This window comes from Anoplopoma fimbria, chromosome 8, assembly GCF_027596085.1.
Source record: "Anoplopoma fimbria isolate UVic2021 breed Golden Eagle Sablefish chromosome 8, Afim_UVic_2022, whole genome shotgun sequence".
In the NCBI taxonomy this organism is placed as follows: Eukaryota; Metazoa; Chordata; class Actinopteri; order Perciformes; family Anoplopomatidae; genus Anoplopoma; species Anoplopoma fimbria.
The window spans coordinates 18018300-18037824 of NC_072456.1; the positions used below are offsets into that span (position 1 = coordinate 18018300).

The window sequence follows — 19525 nt, forward strand, 5'->3', positions numbered from 1 at the left end:
GACACACAGCACCAGAATGAAAGTTTGGACACTTTTGACTGGCACCTTCTTATTCTTACAGATATATATATATATATATATATAAGATAATAATCCTTTATTAGTCCTGCAGACGGGACGCTAAAATGTACAGGCTTACAAATATATACAATAGTATATAATATATATATATATATATATATTTATATAATATATAGTATATATATATAAAATAAGATAAGATAAGATAAGATAAAATAGGATAATCCTTTATTAGTCCCGCAGTGGGGAAATGTACAGGATTACAGATATATATCTATATATATATATCTATATATATATCTGTAATCCTGTTCATTTCAATATATATAATATATAAAATATATATATATATATATATAAACAACAGAAGCCACTTTCTGAGGGCTTTAACTGACAACAATTCCAAGTCTTTTATTCTGAAATCTAAGCGGAAGTCTTCTGTAGCTCACCGTAACTCTTCCGGCTTGTTTTTTTTAATGACGGTTCAAGGAGGGAGGGACGCTCGTAGAAAGCCTGACACGCTAGCTCCAGCAGAGTAGCTGCTAGGCAATTACAGAGGCGACGTACCGAGAGAGGGTGGCCACCGAAACTAATCAAAACAGGCCGTCCGGCACCTGAACCATCAATCGATTTTTATAAGTGAAGCCGATCAATCAGCCGGCGGGTTAACCTTCGGTGAAACGCGGAAGAATCATTCAACGTCAGCGGTGTTTGTGACTTATTATCGGTGACAACATGGCTGAATGTAACGTTAGCATCGACAAGAATAAACTACCTGGAGTGAAAGAGGGTAACGTTCATAACATATTTGTGAATTAAGCTAGCACACGTAGCTAGCTAGGTGACACTAGAGAGGCTAATGCTAACCCAGTGAACACATGTATGGCTGTTAGCACAGCTTGCTAGGTACAATGCTAGATCTGTGGACTAAATGCTGGGATCAGGTAGAAAGCACTGATTAGAGATTGTGTGTCCCTGTCAGAATCTGTTTATTTCTGCAGGGGGAGAAAAACAGGTTGTCATATTGTATCCCACTTCTTATTTCTTATCATAATGTTATTGATTATGGTTGATTATGGTGAAAGGGTTTGTGTGCAAATGGACACATAGACTCCTAATGGATGTACACAATCTGGCACCACACCAGTGTGTTTTAAGTACAGCATAAGAGTCAGGTGGCTAACAGCCTTAGTGCTGATCACATGGAGGTGTTTACATGTATGTGTGGGACAATATGCTGACACTGGCCTCTTTCTTTTTTCATTTCCTATCTGACAAATCTGTTTACACTTAGCTTTTGCATGTAAAAATCTGATATTGCTTTGGAACACTCTCTTGAGAGACTTTATTATTGCCAGCAAGAAAAACAACAAACTAATATCAAATACAAACATCCACAACTGCTACTGTTGCTGATGTGAAGGCAGAAAACAGGTGGAGTTGAGGTTTTGGACCGGATGGCGTCCTGTTGCAGTGTGAAGCAGCTGCTCAGCAGGATGCTTGTTATTCTGGTCAGATAGAGAAGGAACGTGCATCCCCGCTGCTTGGCTGGTTTGCAGAGGGAAAGGCTGCAAAAGCTGCTGGCAAAGTTTCAATTTTGTCTCATGTGTAAGGAGGAAAGTAAATATTGTGAGCTGTCTAGTTGCGCTGCTGTACTGTAACTCACAACTGAGCTGGTTTTTGTGATTTGCCGTTTCCCTCCGCATACACGAGCACAAAGACTCGTTTCTTGTGGTCTTTGTGCATCTTGGTGTCTGATTTTCTGTTTCCGTCGCAAAGTGATGGTATGAGGACTTAAACTTTAGCAGCTGAAGTCCTTCTGTCACTTGATCCTTTTTTCATGACCTAGACCAAGTGAAATACTTTTTCAAAAATGTTAATTTGCACAAGCTTTTAAGGGAATTGTCACAAGAAACCCACATTTTTACAGTCGTTATAAAGACTAGTGTTTGGAGCAATACCGGCCAGAATAAATCTAGTTTCCTGGCTAAGACGATTAAGCATATGGTTGAAAATTGGTCTGCGTTCATCAAATCCCATACTGTGGCAGTGGGGGGGCTTTGTGGAGGTCTCGCCCTCCTCTTCAAAGCATCTGTTTGAACCCAACCATCCACCCAGTCACCTCCCTCCGTAGTCAGCCAGAAAATCTGGACCTGTTTTGCTTGAATCCAAGCCTTTTCTGTGCTTGTCAATAACACACGCTAACACATAGTCATAGACTGTTGCTGGTTATTATTATTTCTTTTATATGGATGAAGTCATCTTTGTGAGAGCAGAGGGTGGACTGTGAGCCTGGCAGTGTGTTGTTATTGAGTGTGGCTAAGCTCTGTAAGGAAAGCTGAGGAGGAGAGCTGTACATACAAGACTAGTGTCACAGACAAGGATTGATATGACTGAATATATATTATGTATGATATTAATAATCATCATCATATGAAAGATTAGGCAATATAAATACTCTGGGTCAGTTAAGTTATTCTTTAGTTTGGTCTTCACTGAACAGAACCACTGCCAACAGCAGCGTGGCTCGTGGCTGCTTGCTAGATGAAATCATGGCTTCATTTTGTTCTTCTATATTTGACGGCATTTGTTTTTGCTGCGGAATAACAGTTTCTTTCTGCAGTATTTTAAGATATGCAAAACAGAGGTTGTTTTTTTTAAATCCATGTTGACTGAACCGTAGATGCGGATGCTTTAAGGTACATTCGCCCTATGCTATAAGGACCACATCCATAATTAGCTGAGGCGGTGAGAAAGGTCTTAAATGTCCCCGTAGATCGACTGCTTCCTACACAGGAAGCCGTCAGAATGACGATTATTCAAAGGAATAAAAGCTGCCTCATTTCAGAACAGTTCAGATGTATTTGTGGTGTTGTCATCAGATTATGATGATGAAATGATGAAATCCCCCATCCTCCGACCGTCTCGCAATTATTTTCATAATGAATGTTCACAGTGTTTTGGCAGTATCTGTAATATTGAAGCCATGAATGGAAAGTCCGTGCAGTTCAGATTTGTCGTGAAGATGTCAGATGGAAAACTAGCAGTAAAATGTCTCGCACTCTGTTTACAGATAATTGAGATCATGGTTTTAGCCACACACGTGCAGTTTGAGTCCTCGAGCTTTGAGCTGAAAGAATAAGCCAAATAAAAATCATAGATCTCATGTGGTCTGTAATATTTTAGTTCAGAGCTTTAACAGGGCAACAGATTCATTGTGGCTGATTAACATATTGTAAATACATAAGTATGTATGATACATCACCTGATTTAAAGTACATTCATCTATGTCTGTGCTGATTTTCATAGGGGGAAGTTTTACTCATGTACTGTAATTGCCTGCTTGTCACATTTTGTCAGTTCAGGAATTTAAACCAGCAGCTTATCAGTACTAGATGTACTTCTCCATTCTTAAGGCCCCTTGCACCTCTGAATAAGTTTTCTAGAAAAAGCTCACACATCAGTCTTGATTTAGACTTGCACAGTCAGGGGGGACACCATAGTTCCTCCTTCACCGTTTCACTTCATGTCTTTGCAGATTGAAGATAACCAAACCACACATCTGTTGCCAGATGGCCAAGAACTTTATCAGACTGGGAAACACCGTGTGCTGAACACATCTTTTGATTCAGCATCATCCAGTAGTCATACAACTCGCAGGGCAAATCCATGCATAATGTCGGCTCATCATAAAAAGAGACACTGAACATAAACTAAATTCACAAAATTGACGACAAATCCGATCCGCTTGCTTGTGTGTTCTGGTTAGACCATCCTGTTCGTGATTGTAGGTCAGGTATAAGCTAATTTTTTTTTTAGGTCAGAGTGTGTGTTGGCAACTGGGCCTGATGTTAAACACCTGAAACTGTGAATGTCAGATAGCAATCTTCGCATCTAAACTGCTTCCGGCTTGACTCGTACCAGCTCCATAAATTAGAGTCTGAATGGAATGGCATGCAGTAGCTGAAACTCATTTTAAACTTTCTCAGTATTCTTTTTCAATTTCAGTCTCCTCTCTTTTTTTTCAGTGTGCAGAGACTTTGCTGTGCTGGAGGACCACTGCCTGGCCTACAACCTCCAGGAGCAAGAAAGTAAGAAACTACAAGTCCCCATGTTGTTAGGGGTAACACCTTCTCAGTTCAAACAGGCGGACTTCTGCTTTTCTGCTTTAAATATTTCTGTTCACTGATCTGTGGTCAACTTCAGTCAGTGAGGCTGACCACACTTCAACTTCACTTGGCTGCTTTTTCAAGATGGAACATTTTGAGAGCTCATACGGATACTGTAGGTTCATTTCGTCTTTCCGGGAAGTCTGTTTTAACACTTAGGTCATTTATAGCTGTTATGTTTTTTGCATCAGATCCATTCTGTCTTTGTCAAGCTGCCCTGCTGCATTCATCCTGTAGGTCACTTAATGCTTACTTTGCAAAATAACAAACTATGAAAGATGTTGTCAGAGCGTAGCAGAAGAAAAATGAATGCGGTCCACAATGCTCCTCTTTTTTCCTTGTGGAAAATTTGTCAAGTCTAACAAACTGCAGCGTCAGTGGCTGCAGCCTGATTAAGCCTACATAAAGCCTGCTTCAGCCCCACAGTTAGCTGTGTGAATGGTGCAGAATGCCACAACAATACTGTATCAGGGCAGGGCAGAGGCCGACTACAGTGGACCGACGCATGTGATCTGTTTGGATCACATTCACTTCTGGATCTGAAGTTAGACGGCACAGTCAGCTTAACAGGGGTTTTATATGGAACACACTGTACGAACCTATTGTTTCTGACTGTGGGTGTGTGTTTCTATAAAGGATCATTTTGTGTCTCCATGCTGTGCAAGTGTTTGTCCCTGCGTGACTCATTAGATTAGCTGGTACTTTTATGTGGGCTTATATGTGTGTGTAATTAGCCGGCAACATTTTCACATGATTTGATAAAGGCACCTTGGAGGCTGACTATAGAGGGTTGGTTCCCTTCCGGCAGATTTTTCTTCTTTTTTTTTTTCTCAGTATGTGCATTAATGTGAATTGCGGAAGTCTCATAATGATTCTGACTTTTAAACTTGTTGTCTCTATCAAAGGCTTCCTTTGCTTTAGTGTTTCTGGTTGAAATTCTCCCACGGAGCTGCTGGCCGCTCACTGAAGGCTAACTCCTGCTGAGCTCGGTTGAAAGGCCATTTTCTGACCCATACATAACAAGGCCTTCCTTTTATCTGACACAAATGAATAACTGCAGATGGCTAACGGCCACCGCACTCCCTCCTATCCTTCACCTGCACTCGTTCATGGAGAAAATGATTGAATTGAAAGAGATTACTGCTTTTGTGTTGTGCAGGACATTAGTTGGTTAGCGTTCAGATAGCTTTCGGGAGCTTTTGTTTTGAAGAGATGGATACATTTCGTAGACACATTAGTAGACAGTGGAAACTTGAGTGCTTTGACGTATCTGCACGGGACAATAGTTTTTCTGTTTCCGTATGTCACCATAAAAGGGTAAATTATGCGTCAAGCTCTGCAGGAAAGAAGGCCAGATGACACCCAGCCGTACCCTAAGTGCAGATTAGGCTCCAGTTTTAGCTGTGATTAATTAGGTTTTGGCTGGCCTGCCCTTGTGTTCTCATCAACCCTTTTAAAGCCGTAGTGATCCATGAGCAAGGCTCGTATCCCTTTGCTCCCTTTGTTGACACACTAACTGATCTGCTTTGAGCTGAAAAAAAAAATCTTTGTTTCACCTTTGACCCTGGAGTTCACTGAGGAGACTGCTGGCTGACATTCTAAATATGCAGTATCCTTTTTTTTCTGGATCAAATCAACAGAAGGCCGTCCCAAAAGTGGCTTTTAAGCACAATCACTTCAAGTTCAACGTGGAGTTAAAGCTGGCTTTTATTTCGATTCAAAATGTTGAGCATGAAGCATCCAACTTACACATGGAAAATATTTCTTTGTGTCTGTGTCAGCACTTGGCGTGTTTTCTTCTGGAATATGTTTATTTTTTTTCTATTTCAGAGTACAGCTCTGCGCTGATATGTCTGAGGTTCAGATAGTCCAACTTTCTCACCCTAACTCCCCTTTTGAGTGATGTGTGACCTCTTCAACGTTGAGTTTGTTGAATGAAAGGATGGATCACAAAGTCCGGTCATGTTGTTGTATTTTTTTTTGCTGCCTTGACAGATTAATCAATTTTCCTTGTGAGAAATGTGTGGATAAATGATAGCCTTAATCTTGATTTTCCCCCTCAAAATATATTTTTTTGTAAGGTGTCATAAACGTAAACAATTGATCAGTGTCATCCCCAAAAAAAATCAATGTCAACACCTTGACTTTTATCAAGTCGCCACGGCGGTGACTCACAGTTTCCTCTTTTAACCCCACCAGTCAGAGAGCGGAAACTTTATGGCGCCTCTCACGGGTAAATTGCCAAACGTAATTTGGTCCTTTTCACATGAGAGCTGGGAACAGGTCGATATCCAGGTGAAACAGAGCTGAGCGAGTGAGTGAGTGAGTGAGTGATGCTCTCCATGCTTACAAAGCGCTTGGAGTGCGTCAGCAAGCAGGATTTATCGTCTGTTATGGCCCACGATGTGCCATCGCACAACCTTGGAACGGCACCTCAGCTGCGAAAATTCATTTGTCAGTGACTAAGACCGCTGCTTGTTTATTACCGGAGGCTGAAGCACCTGCGTCCTCGACGTTTATCTTGTCCTCTTCAGACCGTCTAAGCAACACTGCATCAGAGACCAAACATCAAGAACGTGCAGATCTGTAAATAAACTCCCCATTGCTCTGCTGCTCATCACTCCTCTAATTCCTCGCCGCTCGTGCGGTCCAGCCCGCTGACCTACTGCTGGTTTGAATGTACACAAGTGTTAAGAGCGGTGCTTATGTGTTTGTGTCAAACAGTTGAAAGCCACTTGGCGTCCAACGTCAACAAGAGCCGTCTGGTGCAGAAGGACCTGCTGGTGGCCAAGAAGCTGCAGGAGGAAGAGGATCAGAGGGCCAAGGGCGAGACCAAGAAACAGCATGTTGACACGTGGGTGACACACACACACACACACACACACACACACACACACACACACACACACACACACACACACACACACACACACACACACCATCTCTATCAAGCAATCCCAACCGGAGAAATTGGTGACATACATGCAAAAGTAGTTGGACATAGAGAAGGTAACTTATGTGATTACCTAGTAAAACATTTATAATATTATTAGTAATGTAATTGACTTTATCATTTAATTGTACTTATTTATTTATTTAAAAAATGAGGTGATATTCGACATGTACTTGAAAGCTATTTGCTGTTTATAGTTGTATATAATCATCAAGGTGTAGCTATAACCATCCTTCTAAATGCAGAGATATGGATCTTTATTGGTTTAATGTCTAAAATGAAATTACTCTCAACAAGAAGTCATCCGAATGCTTTCCAGTAATGGCTGTGTATAGTATTTATGACTTGGTTGAGAGCATCTGTTCCAGATTAGTGTAATCTAGTGTAATTACTCCCAAACCCTGTGCATAGACAGACGTATGATTCACCAACAAAGGGCTCCATCACTCCCACCAAAGATAACTCCAAACTGTGGTAAATTAGGAGGTGATGTCTTTCATACATTCAGTATCCATGCAATGTATTTGACTTTACTTTTTTTAACACAATTTGTCATGAAGACAAACTGTTCAGAGAAGGTTTGTGCTGGGAAAGGCTTTGCAGCCCAAGCAGATCATTCAAAGTTCTTGTGGTCTCTGTGTGGTATCTCCATTATTTATATCCCTGAAGTATAATTATATTTTCTAAGGGGTTTGGGTCAGCTCCAGCTGCACGTCCAGAGCTATGTAGCCTCCACACAAAGTTGATTGACCGCTGCCAAACATTGTTTGCTTACGTGGTTACGAGCTGCTACAAAGCCCACTCAGAGTAAAGGTCCCCCTCTCTGCTGCTGCAATTTGAAATAATATTGCTGACTCACAGCATAGTGAGATCACTGCTTGACAAACACACCCAGGCATATAGTATTAGGCCCCCCCAAGGAGAAGCCAGATGCTCCTCCATCGATACCGGCAGGTCAAAGCTGCTTGTCGTGCTGGGAGCTCACACTGCCATCCAACCCGCAGTTGCCAATGCCACTTCATATACACCCACTCTCAGACGTTTGACTAAACACACACACACACACACACACACACACACACACACACACACACACACACACACACACACACACACTAGGGGAATGTAACACCCCTTGCTTATTAGTATGTAACCACCAAGGAATATTAAGATGCCACAGTTAATGTTCTCCTGAGCTTGTGGCTGTCAGGGTCAATTACAGGTAGAGTGCAAGGTAGTTAAGATGTAACTGTTCTTTTTAATTAAAGCATTACACTCATGTTTGTTTGCACACACATACCAGCCCTCCAGGCAGATGGTGTTGTTCTCAAAATCTTGTTTAAAGATTCGAGTGAGCAACAGGCAAAGGTATTCCTGCTCCTGCCTGAAGCAAACACTCGCTGCCTCTCACATCACATTAGATAACGTCACTGCTGACCAGGCACTGCGTTCACTTCCCTGTTCCCCTGGTGTACCTTGATTATTTACACTGTTGTGCAGCTCTTTGTTCATTTGAATTTGACATATTGAGGTGCTAAACCAATACAGAAGAGAGAGATGTGGAAATAAATAGGTCTATTTAAAGCATTTTATTGTACATAATATGCATGTGTATATACAGTCTAAACACAAGTTTGTGGTAACAACTTCTTGGCCATTATCATTACCGTCCTAACAATTTAACATGATTGTATCAGGATAAGTTGTTTATATGTTGTAATGTTCTCCAAACCCCTCCCCATATGCACATGAACCCTCGGGAACCTCAGTGAACGTCAAGACATTGAGATCGCCCAGGAGATTCAGGATCAACTGGTCCGACAGGCAGAGCAACAGCGGCTGCAGGAAGAGAAGGATGCGGTAAGAAATACACACACACACACACACACACACACACACACACACACACACATACACACACACACATACATACACACACACACCCCCCATGAGATTTCTGCCCATTCAAGCACAATGTTGGTTACATCCACCCGTCAGTGGCCTGTCTTGTAGTATCAGTGTACTATTGTTGGTGACTCATTCCACTTGAATCATCACTTTGTTTGTGCCTCCCAATTGTATTGATGGAATGACATCCATAGTGACCTGACCTGAATTGTTTCACAAAGCTTTAATCACAATGTTTATACCCTACATAAAAAGCAGATACTTAAGTATATGCTGATGCTACAGTATCGGGGTGTTTTTGTAAAAAAAAAAAAATATTGTGGATAAACAAGAACGTTTCTGAGATGAGTGTGTTTTCCCTCACAATGCGATTAGATAAAGGGATATGGTTTAGTTGTGGTCCATCCATCTTGAGCTGCCACTGTTTATATTTTGAAGTTTTAGGTCTTACACTTATTGTCCCGAGCCACTGATTATTTCTTGCCTGTATGTTGAGGCAGTGAGCGGTCTCATTGCTACATACTTCTGTGAAAAATTGCACTACTTTGCCTGAGTATGGCACAAACATCAAGGAACGATGCATCTCGCCACTGTAATCGGATATGTTTGAAGCTTCAACTGTCGGGCAAAAGAGAAAAAACATCCACCCAAAACGGATTGACATATTTGTTACAGATATGCCCAAAAACAGGGACATTTTCAAAACAACGTGGGACGACATGTTTTTGTTTGTTTACAGGCCATAGCTCGTAAACTGCAGGAGAAGGAGATGAAAGAGGAAAGGAAGAGACAGAAGCAGCTGGAAGCTAACTTTGAGGAGGAATACTTTGAGGATCACGGAGGTAGGGAGAGCACCACTCACTCATGTTAGTGTATGGCGTTTCCTGTGTCTGTGTGTGTGTGTGTGTGTGTGTGTGTGTGTGTGTGTGTGTGTGCGTGTGTGTGCGCGTGTGTGTGCGTGTCTCCTGTATGTGAGGACAAGAGAGGAGATAACCCTCCTCTTCTGTGGGCTGGGAATTTTCTTTTCAGCTCAGGATGTGTGAGGAGGATGTGCTTTTGAAGCCGCACAGCGCCGGAGATTGTCATTGACTTGAGGCAAAGATTTTTGAATTAATTTAGCATTTAAAAGCACATAATTAGCCTTGAAGGGAGGCTTGCATATTCCTACACAGAAATCATTTAAATTTTGCTCCAATTTAAGAACAAACACCGCTGTGAAAGGGTTTAACAGTGCTCTTGTTTAAACAAAGACATCTTAAATTTGCTTTGATAGCAGATTTGATATTAGATGAATATCCGGTTAGTGGGAAAATCATTTAGATTTAACAACCGATGTCTCAATCTGTATTGTGCTTCTATAACATATTGGTGAATGTCTCCGTGTCATGTATCGGAATCTGTTTCAAGTCTTTTCATGCACACATCATTGACTGCATGATATATCCAACTGGAGGTCTGTTCATTTTCTACTGACAGAGAGACAGTGGCTTATTTTAATCTTCCTCTTTTTTTTTGTTGACTTCTTTGTAAATCGTTGCCCTATGTCAAGTAGGCGTTTCACCTCAATATCGAGGTTCAATGCAGGTCTTTTAATAGTCAAGGATAAAGGGCAATCAGTTAGTCAGAATAAGGAATGTTGCAGCTGGTGACGTGTCTACCTGACAATAGTGTGTCTACGTCTGAATGCAGTTTTAGTTTTTGAGCCATGGGTGTGACTTTGAGTCTAGGAGGGAAATATATTTCACACAGTTATATCTTTCCCTTCAGAATCATAAAAGCAGCTTTGTCAGCATGCTGATTGATTCCCGGGTTTCCTGCCTGAACCTTTGACCGTGTTGTATTTGAAACTTTGTTGACCTTTAGCATACACCATGTACTCATTTCATTTCTACATGGCGAGCAGAGGAGGAAAATATTTTTGTAGTCAGTGTCCACTTCTTTGCTTTGTTTTTTTTCAGTTACCAGTACATTTCTGTTCTCTGCAATGCACATACAGCGGGTAAAATAAGTATTGAACACGTCACCATTTTTCTCAGTAAATATATTTCTAAAGGTGCTATTGACATGACATTTTCACCAGATGTCGGTAACAACCCAAGTAATCCATACATACAAAGAAAACCAAACAAATAAGTTAAGAAATTAAGTTATGTGTAATAAAATGGAATGACACAGGGAAAAAGTATTGAACACGCTTACTGAAATGTATTTAACACTTCGTACAAAAGCCTTTGTTGGTAATGACAGCTTCAAGACGCCTCCTGTATGGAGAAACTAGTCGCATGCATTGCTCAGGCGTGATTTTGGCCCATTCTTCCACACAAACAGTCTTCAAATCTTGAAGGTTCCGTGGGCCTCTTCTATGAACTCTGATCTTTAGTTCTTTCCATAGATTTTCTATTGGATTCAAAGTCAGGTGATTGGCTGGGCCATTCTAGCAGCTTTATTTTCTTTCTCTGAAACCAATTGTGAGTTTCCTGGGCTGGGTGTTTGGGATCATTGTCTTGCTGAAATGTCCACCCTCGTTTCATCAGTTGGGACTGAACCAGCTGATATTAATTGGCACTGACAAGGGGCAGGATTGCTTTCTAATTACTGATAGATTTCAGCTGGTGTCTTGGCTTTCCATGCCTTTTTGCACCTCCCTTTCTTCATGTGTATACTTTTCTCCTGTGTCATTCCATTTTATTACACAAAACTTAATTTCTGAACTTATTTGTATGTATGGATTACTTGGGTTATAACCAACATCTGGTGAAAATTTCATGTCAATAGCACCTTTAGAAATATATTTACTGAGAAAAATGGTGACGTGTTCAATACTTATTTTACCCGCTGTATACTCCAGAGACACACTAGTATTTAATTTCACTGTGTTGTATTGACCCCTAAGGTTATCATGTTTGCTTACAAGAGGTATTTTAGGTTTTTCCATTCCGAAGGCTTTCAGGCTGTCCATCCATCCGCTGTTTTCCGCTTATCCCAGCTCGGGTCACCGGGGCAACAGGCTTAGGAATCAGTTCCAGACACTTTCCAGATCCTTCTGGGGAAACCCCAGGCCAGACGAGATATGTTATCTCTCCAGCGTGTCCTGAATGTTTCCCGGGGCCTCTAACCAGTTGGATGTGCCCGGAAAACCTTTAAAGGGAGACATCCAGGATGCATCCTGATCAGATGCCTGAACCACATCAGCTGGACTTTTTGACACGAAGGAGCAGCGGCTCTACTCCGAGTTCCCTCCGGATGTCTGAGCTCCTCACCCTATCTCGAAGGCTGAGCCCAGCCACCCTACGAAGGAAGCTCAATTCGGCTGCTTGTATCCGCGATCTCTTTCTTTGATCACTACACAACAACGGTCCGGTACCCTCACTTCAAGTAGTGACTTTGTCCCCACCTGGCACTTTAAGGCAGTGTTCCCATAAATACCTAGATTGTGATGGTCTGACACAGCTTTAAAATAAAGAGAAAATGTTTTTACACTTCTCAACCGACCCCCCCCTTATGGGTCCGAGGTCCACCCACCGCAGTTTCACAAATCCTGTGGGAAACACTGTTTAAGGATATGTGCGTATGTTAAACATGAGATGCAAAACGGGGTCAACAGACAGGCGTAGTTCAAAGAGTACGGTCTCTGTCTGCACTTGAAGAAACAGGACTGAGTGTATGTCATCAGCCGTCAGTCTACCTGTCCTGTTGTGTCTGTAGAGATCACCAGCTGTCCAGGTGCTGAACCTCTTTTATAAAGCTGTCACACATGGCAGCTGGTCGGGATGAAGCCACAGTACGTCCTTAGCTGACTGCGCCACTCTGCCCTGCTCTATTCATACTACAATATGTGAGCCACTTCCAGGCTCACTATGTTTGCACTTACATAATCACTCACTTGTAATGTCCCTGCTGTGTGTGTGTGTGTGTGTGTGTGTGTGTGTGTGTGTGTGTGTGTGTGTGTGTGTGTGTGTGTGTGTGTGTGTGTGTGTGTGTGTGTGTGTGTGTGTGTGTGTGTGTGTGTGTGTGTGTGTGTGTGTGTGTGTGTGTGTGTGTGTGTGTGTGTGTTTGCATTCATGCAACCATGGCAGTGTGAATGTACAAGCAGTAAAACAATGATTGAGGTCCTCTGTTTGTCCTGCATTAATGCTGAAAGGGCCCAATGTCACATTTTATGCAGGTTACGAGATTGGAACTGTGCACAAAGGTGTTTTAGTTTTAGAGACTCAATCCCTGAGCAACTTCCCCATCTTGTGCTTGTGATTGTTTCATTTCAAATATCCACCCTACTAGTTGTTATATCCTCCTAATGCACGTGTTTACACACTCATACACTTATGAAATCATGTGGCTTCTCATCCAGCTGTGTAGTTGGCTGTTCCTCTCAGGAAGTGAGGGGCAGCTAGCTGTGTTTTGTGTGTGTGTGTTTGTCTTAATCCAGTGGATCACTGTTGCACACAAACCAGTGTAATACCTGTCTCTGCTTAACAGATACATTACTGGAATACCAGTTAGATGGTGCAGAAGAGCAAACACTAACCGTCAGGCTGTCTTAAAACCTGCTTTTCAAATGTTTGAACGCAAACAAAAGCCCCTTCGATCAGAAGTCAAACAGCCGGTTAGATAACTTGAATTCCATTGAGCTGACTGAGTAATGAGGCTCTGCAGTGTGCTCCCTCGTGCTTTTCCACTCATTCGTGTCTGTTGAAACTTTCGTTGGTCACAAGCCAACACCCAGCTGAGATGAACATTTAGTTCTCAAGTTCTGCTCGTGCACAGGGTATAATACAGAATGTGCTTGGTTGACTTGACGTGTGCTACTTATTCGTTTAAAACTGTGTCCGTCAAACAACACATGGTATTCAAGGGTGTTACAGCATATATTGTTTGTTTACTACTACACAACAAAAATATTAATATTCACTTCTTTATTTAGGCTAACATTTGTTGCCACTGTCTAATTAATCCAGTGGTACTATCCACTACTCTGGATGTTTTTGGGTGCAGCTAATTAACTCTTTACATCGATAGCATTCACTTTGTCTTTTGAACCTCACAGGTGATCTGTCTAACTCAGTGCTAACTAACCATCTTAGCTTATATCATTGCTGTCTGTTTTGTTTTTTTCCACGTTTCCATGTTCTCATCATCATCATCATCATCATTCTCTCCACGCCGCCCTCCGTCCCTCCTTCTACTCTGCCTTGTTCAGCCGCAAGAAGGCCCCTAGACTTGGACAAACGCACCCCTCACAAATCATCCTCCCCAGGCCGACATGATGCGTACGCTCCACTGAGCCCACGTCATGATTACTCCCCAGATTATAGCTCAATAGAGCCCAAAAGGAGCAGGTACCCAAAGCAGGACCTAGCTGCACCCAACAGCCGCTCCACATATCCTGAGCACTACCTAGCTGCAGAAGGAGGGCGAAGCAGGCATGCAGACCCGTACCCAGAACACCTGTTGCCCGCTAGAGGCAAGCATGGAGACAGATACCTAGATAGTGAGCCCACAGAGTATGGCAAAGCAAGGGGCGCTGGGTGGGAGGACACAGACAGAGCGGTGAGGAGGAAGGACAGACCGGCCAGACCACCTCCACCACAGAGCCCCATAGAGAGAGACAAGGCCTGGGATAGAAAACATGACCGAGACAGGGGCAGAGACCTGGAGAAGGAGAGGCATATGGAAAAGGAGCAGAGGAGACATGTGGAGCACGACCCACGGGGGGCGAGAACAAGAGAAAGAGACGGGGAAAGATCCAGAGATGGAGGACTGAGTGGGGACAGACAGAGAGAGAAAGACAGGCAGAAACAGAAAGACAAAGACAGACAGCGAGCGAGAACCAGGAGCAGGGAGCGAGGACTTGAGGAGGAGCCGGGGCACAGCAGGGACCGGCCGAGGGAGGGCAGGGCTTCTTGGGAGGAGCAAGGGGGTGATGGTGAGAGGGAAGGGAGGGACCGGGGCCGGCAACGGGTCCACTCCGGCCCAGAAGATGTGTTTGACGAGCTGGAGGAGCAGGGCGGGGGTCATTCTCACCCCAACGGAGAGACAGGTACCGCCCTGAGCCCCCTGGTGGGCTCCGCGCGGGTGTTTGTGTGGTGTGATGGAGTTGCTTTTTTTCTTCTTTTTTTTTTGCTTTGACAATCTCAGGTGGTGGGTTGATCTAACATTGCAATCACTAATGAAGACACTAATTTCCTGTTCTCATGAGGATGACGACAATTCAACAATCATTTCTGATGACTGGTTTCGATGGTTTGAAATAATTGGATTTGTTGCTGTTGTGCTGTGGGGTTCGCTTGTTTCTGTACTATCTGCTGGGTTTTTGCATTGAGCATGGAAAAGAGTACACTGCTGCTGAGACTGAAGTGTGAGCTGTGATTTTTGTAGTGGAGTAGTTTCATGGATTTTGATGAGCTAAAATTTGGCATTCACAAAGGGGTTGCAGGGCTGGTGAGCTGGTTGTTATCTCGTTCCAAAGCTGTTAGAGGGATTTGACTAAACACATTGATAAACACCAGCATAGATGCACTGCAGCCCTTTTAAGGTGTCATATAGCTTTAATCCACCTACAAATTAAACTATTTTAGAGCTGAAACAATTACTTAATCAATCCAGAAATTATATGATAATTAATTAAAGTCATTTATCAAGAAAAAGGCCCCCAAAATCAGGCAAAACAAGGAATTGTAAGACAAAGGGCCTGGGCTCTAGGGAATTGTGGATTATTTATTTTTTTCCTTTTTAAAAAAAAAAAAAAATCAACAATCAATTTGATAATGAAAGTAATCTGTAGTTGCAGGCCGAGGCTATTGTTGATACAATGTGTTTACATCCACAGGTCGTATTGTGCACCGAGTGAGTGGAGCAGTAATATCAGAAACTGCGTATGGAGTCAGCGAGGCCACCAAGGGTTTGACAAAGCTTGATATCCGTGAGCAGGAGCTGAAGGACATGGAGGTGGCCAGGAAACTGCAAGAGGAGGAAATCAAGGTGAGCAAGGTAACAGGACCAGTATTGAATTCAGTATATTTGTGCATATAAAAACTGTTTTATGCATGAGATAAAAATCAAACAACCTAAAAAGGATAGAAACTGGATAATATGTTGGAGATATCTTATTGTATTTAACAACACCTGATTTGTTGTGGTTTGTCGCAGTGTGTAAGAGTATGACCGGTGACTTCTTTTATTGTGTTAGTGATGAAATGCATTCTGATTGTGCTGCAAACCAAATTCCCCACATGCAGAAATTCAGTATTTATCAACTCCTCCCCCTGTTAGCTGCTGTGTTGAATTATCCCAAAATGTTGTCCTGTGCATTTTAAAAGTGCAGACATTAATACATAAATACTGTAAGTCTAGACCAACCTCAAGCTCTTAAACGTGGTATTACTGAAGGCTAAAAAGAGCAACACCCAGCCTCTAGATAATGCTTGAATGTGAAGTTGTGTCAGATATGGAAAGTCAAATAAGGGACTGATAACACATCTGGTATCACAAGTCTGATAGTCGGCTTATAATAAGTGTGATATCAAAATAATAGTATCAGTGTAACTAACTAGTACAATATCAGCTCTTCACACCATTTGACTTCTGAAATTCTATAGAATAAGGTTATGGGACGTATTTTAAATAATGTAGAAGGTTTTCGTTTATAACATTCAAATTGTGTCAGGCATGCTTAAATAAGCATCAAAGCAGCTTCAATATCTGGAGCAAATACTGTATGAAGAAGCACTTGAATGGAATAATGTGATAAAGAGACGTATTCTATTCTGTAAATGACTGGAAGCCTGAAAAAACACACTGAAAGGCTTCAATCGCAGTCATTTCCTTTTGTTATACAACGTTGGAACAATGTGTTCCACTTGGAGCGGAAAATGTGACTTTTTGATTGTTCTCTGGTTTCAGGCCAGCAAGATGCATGTGCGTACAGCGCAAGTGGCTCAGGATGAGGTAAGTGGATATGAAGTCTGGAAACTTGTCTCATGCTGTCTTTACTCCCTTTTTTTTTATATCCTTTAATTTCCTGAGCTGAGCCAATTGAATCATCTTATAACCCTGATTTTATTAAGACGTCTAAACCAGACTCTCTCTGGCCCAAGATTATGTAAGAAGAAATAATCTACTACTGTACAAGTGACACTGTAGTTATTTTATTCCCTTTTAATAACATATATAGCTGTGAGCAGGTTGTTTTTCAAGAACAGATCTCATATTTAGAGTATGTAAAATACAAATATGTAGTGACAGGAATCAACATGTCGCCCAAACATAGAATCATGTAGGATACTGGGGTTTTTCTGTGGTTCCGTTCATTATCAAGTTGACGGGTGATGTTTCTGATGTCTCGCTGTGGCAGGAAATCGCCCGACTGTTGATGGAACAAGAGAAGAAGGAGTACAGGAAGAATCGAGAGCGGGACAACGAGAGAGAGCGGGAGAAAGAGAAGGAGAGGCTGGCCTTGGAGAAGATGCCAATGGAGAGGAGGCGGCCAGAGGGAGACTACCGGGTAATTTGCTTTAACCATACTCATTTTGAAAGTTTTTAAAGTTTATTTCCACTGCGGTTCTAAGAACCATAATCATTTGTGTTGGTTTCCAGCCAAACTCGGAGGAAGTGGTCCGGCCCAGAACACGAGACGAGTATGAACACCAGAGGCAGAGGAACCACAACAAGCCTGCCAGGTACAACACTCGGTACTTCTTAAGATTAGTAACTGCCAGTTAGTCAAAAAGTAAGAACTAAATTATTTCATTCATTTTCTTTCTCTGTTTTTCTCTCTCTGTCTGTCTCAGACCTCCTCAGCCGCGAGAACACGACTATGAGAATGTGAACTCTGGCTACGGTTACTCGGACCACCCCCCCCCCCTCGCGCCCCCACCCGACCTGATGCTGCTTGCAAAGGTAAGATGTGACAGAGTGGCTGCATTTCTGTATTTGTGTGTGCATGGAGGGAATTGTATTACACCTAGCACAAACCTCTTGTGGATGAACGATGAAAGGTCAAGGTCACTGTGATATCAAAAATGACCATATATTCTCAAAGTGAGCCCAAAATTGCTTGTTTTGTCAGACGATTACCTTCAGTCCTAAAACCCAAACATATTTCTTAGACTATCATATAGGCTATGATGGTATTATGGTATACCAGGGTATTTAGAAATCCTGACTGTGACCGTCATTAATGCAGACCCTGCAATGTCGATGCTGTATTTATATTGTAGTGCACAGCACGCGCCACCAGAGGTCAGTCTATATACATTTACAGACAGCTGAGCTCAGAAAGATAGTAACTGAGTGTTTTGGGTTTAGTCTTCTTTACCATCACATACCCTATGCAACAGTGAAATATCAGGAAGGTGTGAAAAAACAGATACCGCCCAAGCTTTCTATAATATATGACGAAGAAAAGCAGCAAATCGTCTCATTTGAGAAGCTGAAAACAGCAAATGTTTGTAATTTTTGCTTCAAAATTTACTTTTGAAACAATTAACCGATCACCAAAGTAATTTGCTTTCAATCGACTAATGATTTAACTCCTGCTCCACTGCTGAACTGAACATATGCATTCATACGATCAGTTCATACTAAGTTGATTTAGGCTTTTACATTTGGTGTGTGCCTGCGTGCCTTAAGCTCTATGCCACCAGGGAAGTTATGTATTTCACTGAAGAAGAAACGGCGCTTGTTTCACATTACAAGAAGAGTAGTTAGCATAATCAGAAATAAGAGGAAGTAAATTCCAGTCGTCAAAGAAGACAGACTGATGTCTAAAAAGTGCAGTGCAAAAAAAAAAAAAAAAAAACTACAATCCAGCTTAAATTGCAGTGCGACGTATCAAGCTGCTGATGGATCTCTCTGTCTCTTCCATCTCTTCCAGGTGCCTATTACAGGCGGTGACTCAGGCTCTCTACCGACATGCTGTCAGTCCTCCTTCATCCTCTTATTTTTTTTTATTTATCTCTTTGTTTTCAACCATTCGCACTCTTTTGACCAAAAGCCTTGGGACAATCTATTGAGTTGGCAATGGGATTTTCTTTTTTTTTTTTTTTTTTTTTTTTTTTTTTTTTTAAATACCCTCCAAAGTTGGCCCAGAGTTAAGGAAGTGGGATCTGTGGGTGCTGGAACCACACTCATCATTTTTTTTAAATTAGTAAATTGTGATTCATATTATTATTTATTTTAACTGACTCAAGATCAAGACAAGCCAAAATAGCAGCCTGGTGACATAACCACCCACCCACACACACCTGATTCTTAGCTGTTAAAATAAAGGAACCTGACTCTCTGAGGTCATCATGTCCTGATGCTCATCCAATCTGTGGACCATTCCATCACAAGGGCTCAAGGCCTCCGCTGGATACAACCATGCAATCTCAAAATTCCTCATGCCTCTCTTCATGGGACGTGCCTGTCTGGTCCAACACGGCTGCTACAGTGTCTTACATACCAACATGGCAGCTGCTTTCTACCCCCCCGTGCT

At 42.1% G+C, this 19525-nt stretch overlaps 1 protein-coding gene across 1 annotated transcript; it reads left to right on the top strand.

Moving 5' to 3' along the window:
• The first annotated feature begins 516 nt into the window (after positions 1 to 516).
• ccdc50a (coiled-coil domain containing 50a) lies at positions 517 to 19027 on the top strand. Its single transcript, XM_054603305.1, is given in 13 exon segments — positions 517 to 811; positions 4050 to 4112; positions 6915 to 7044; positions 8913 to 9003; positions 9791 to 9893; positions 14249 to 15088; positions 15878 to 16029; positions 16951 to 16995; positions 17402 to 17551; positions 17644 to 17726; positions 17838 to 17902; positions 17905 to 17946; positions 18923 to 19027. Coding segments are annotated over 13 exon segments (1839 nt in total). The 5' UTR covers positions 517 to 756; the 3' UTR covers positions 18943 to 19027.
• The last annotated feature ends 498 nt before the right edge of the window (positions 19028 to 19525 follow it).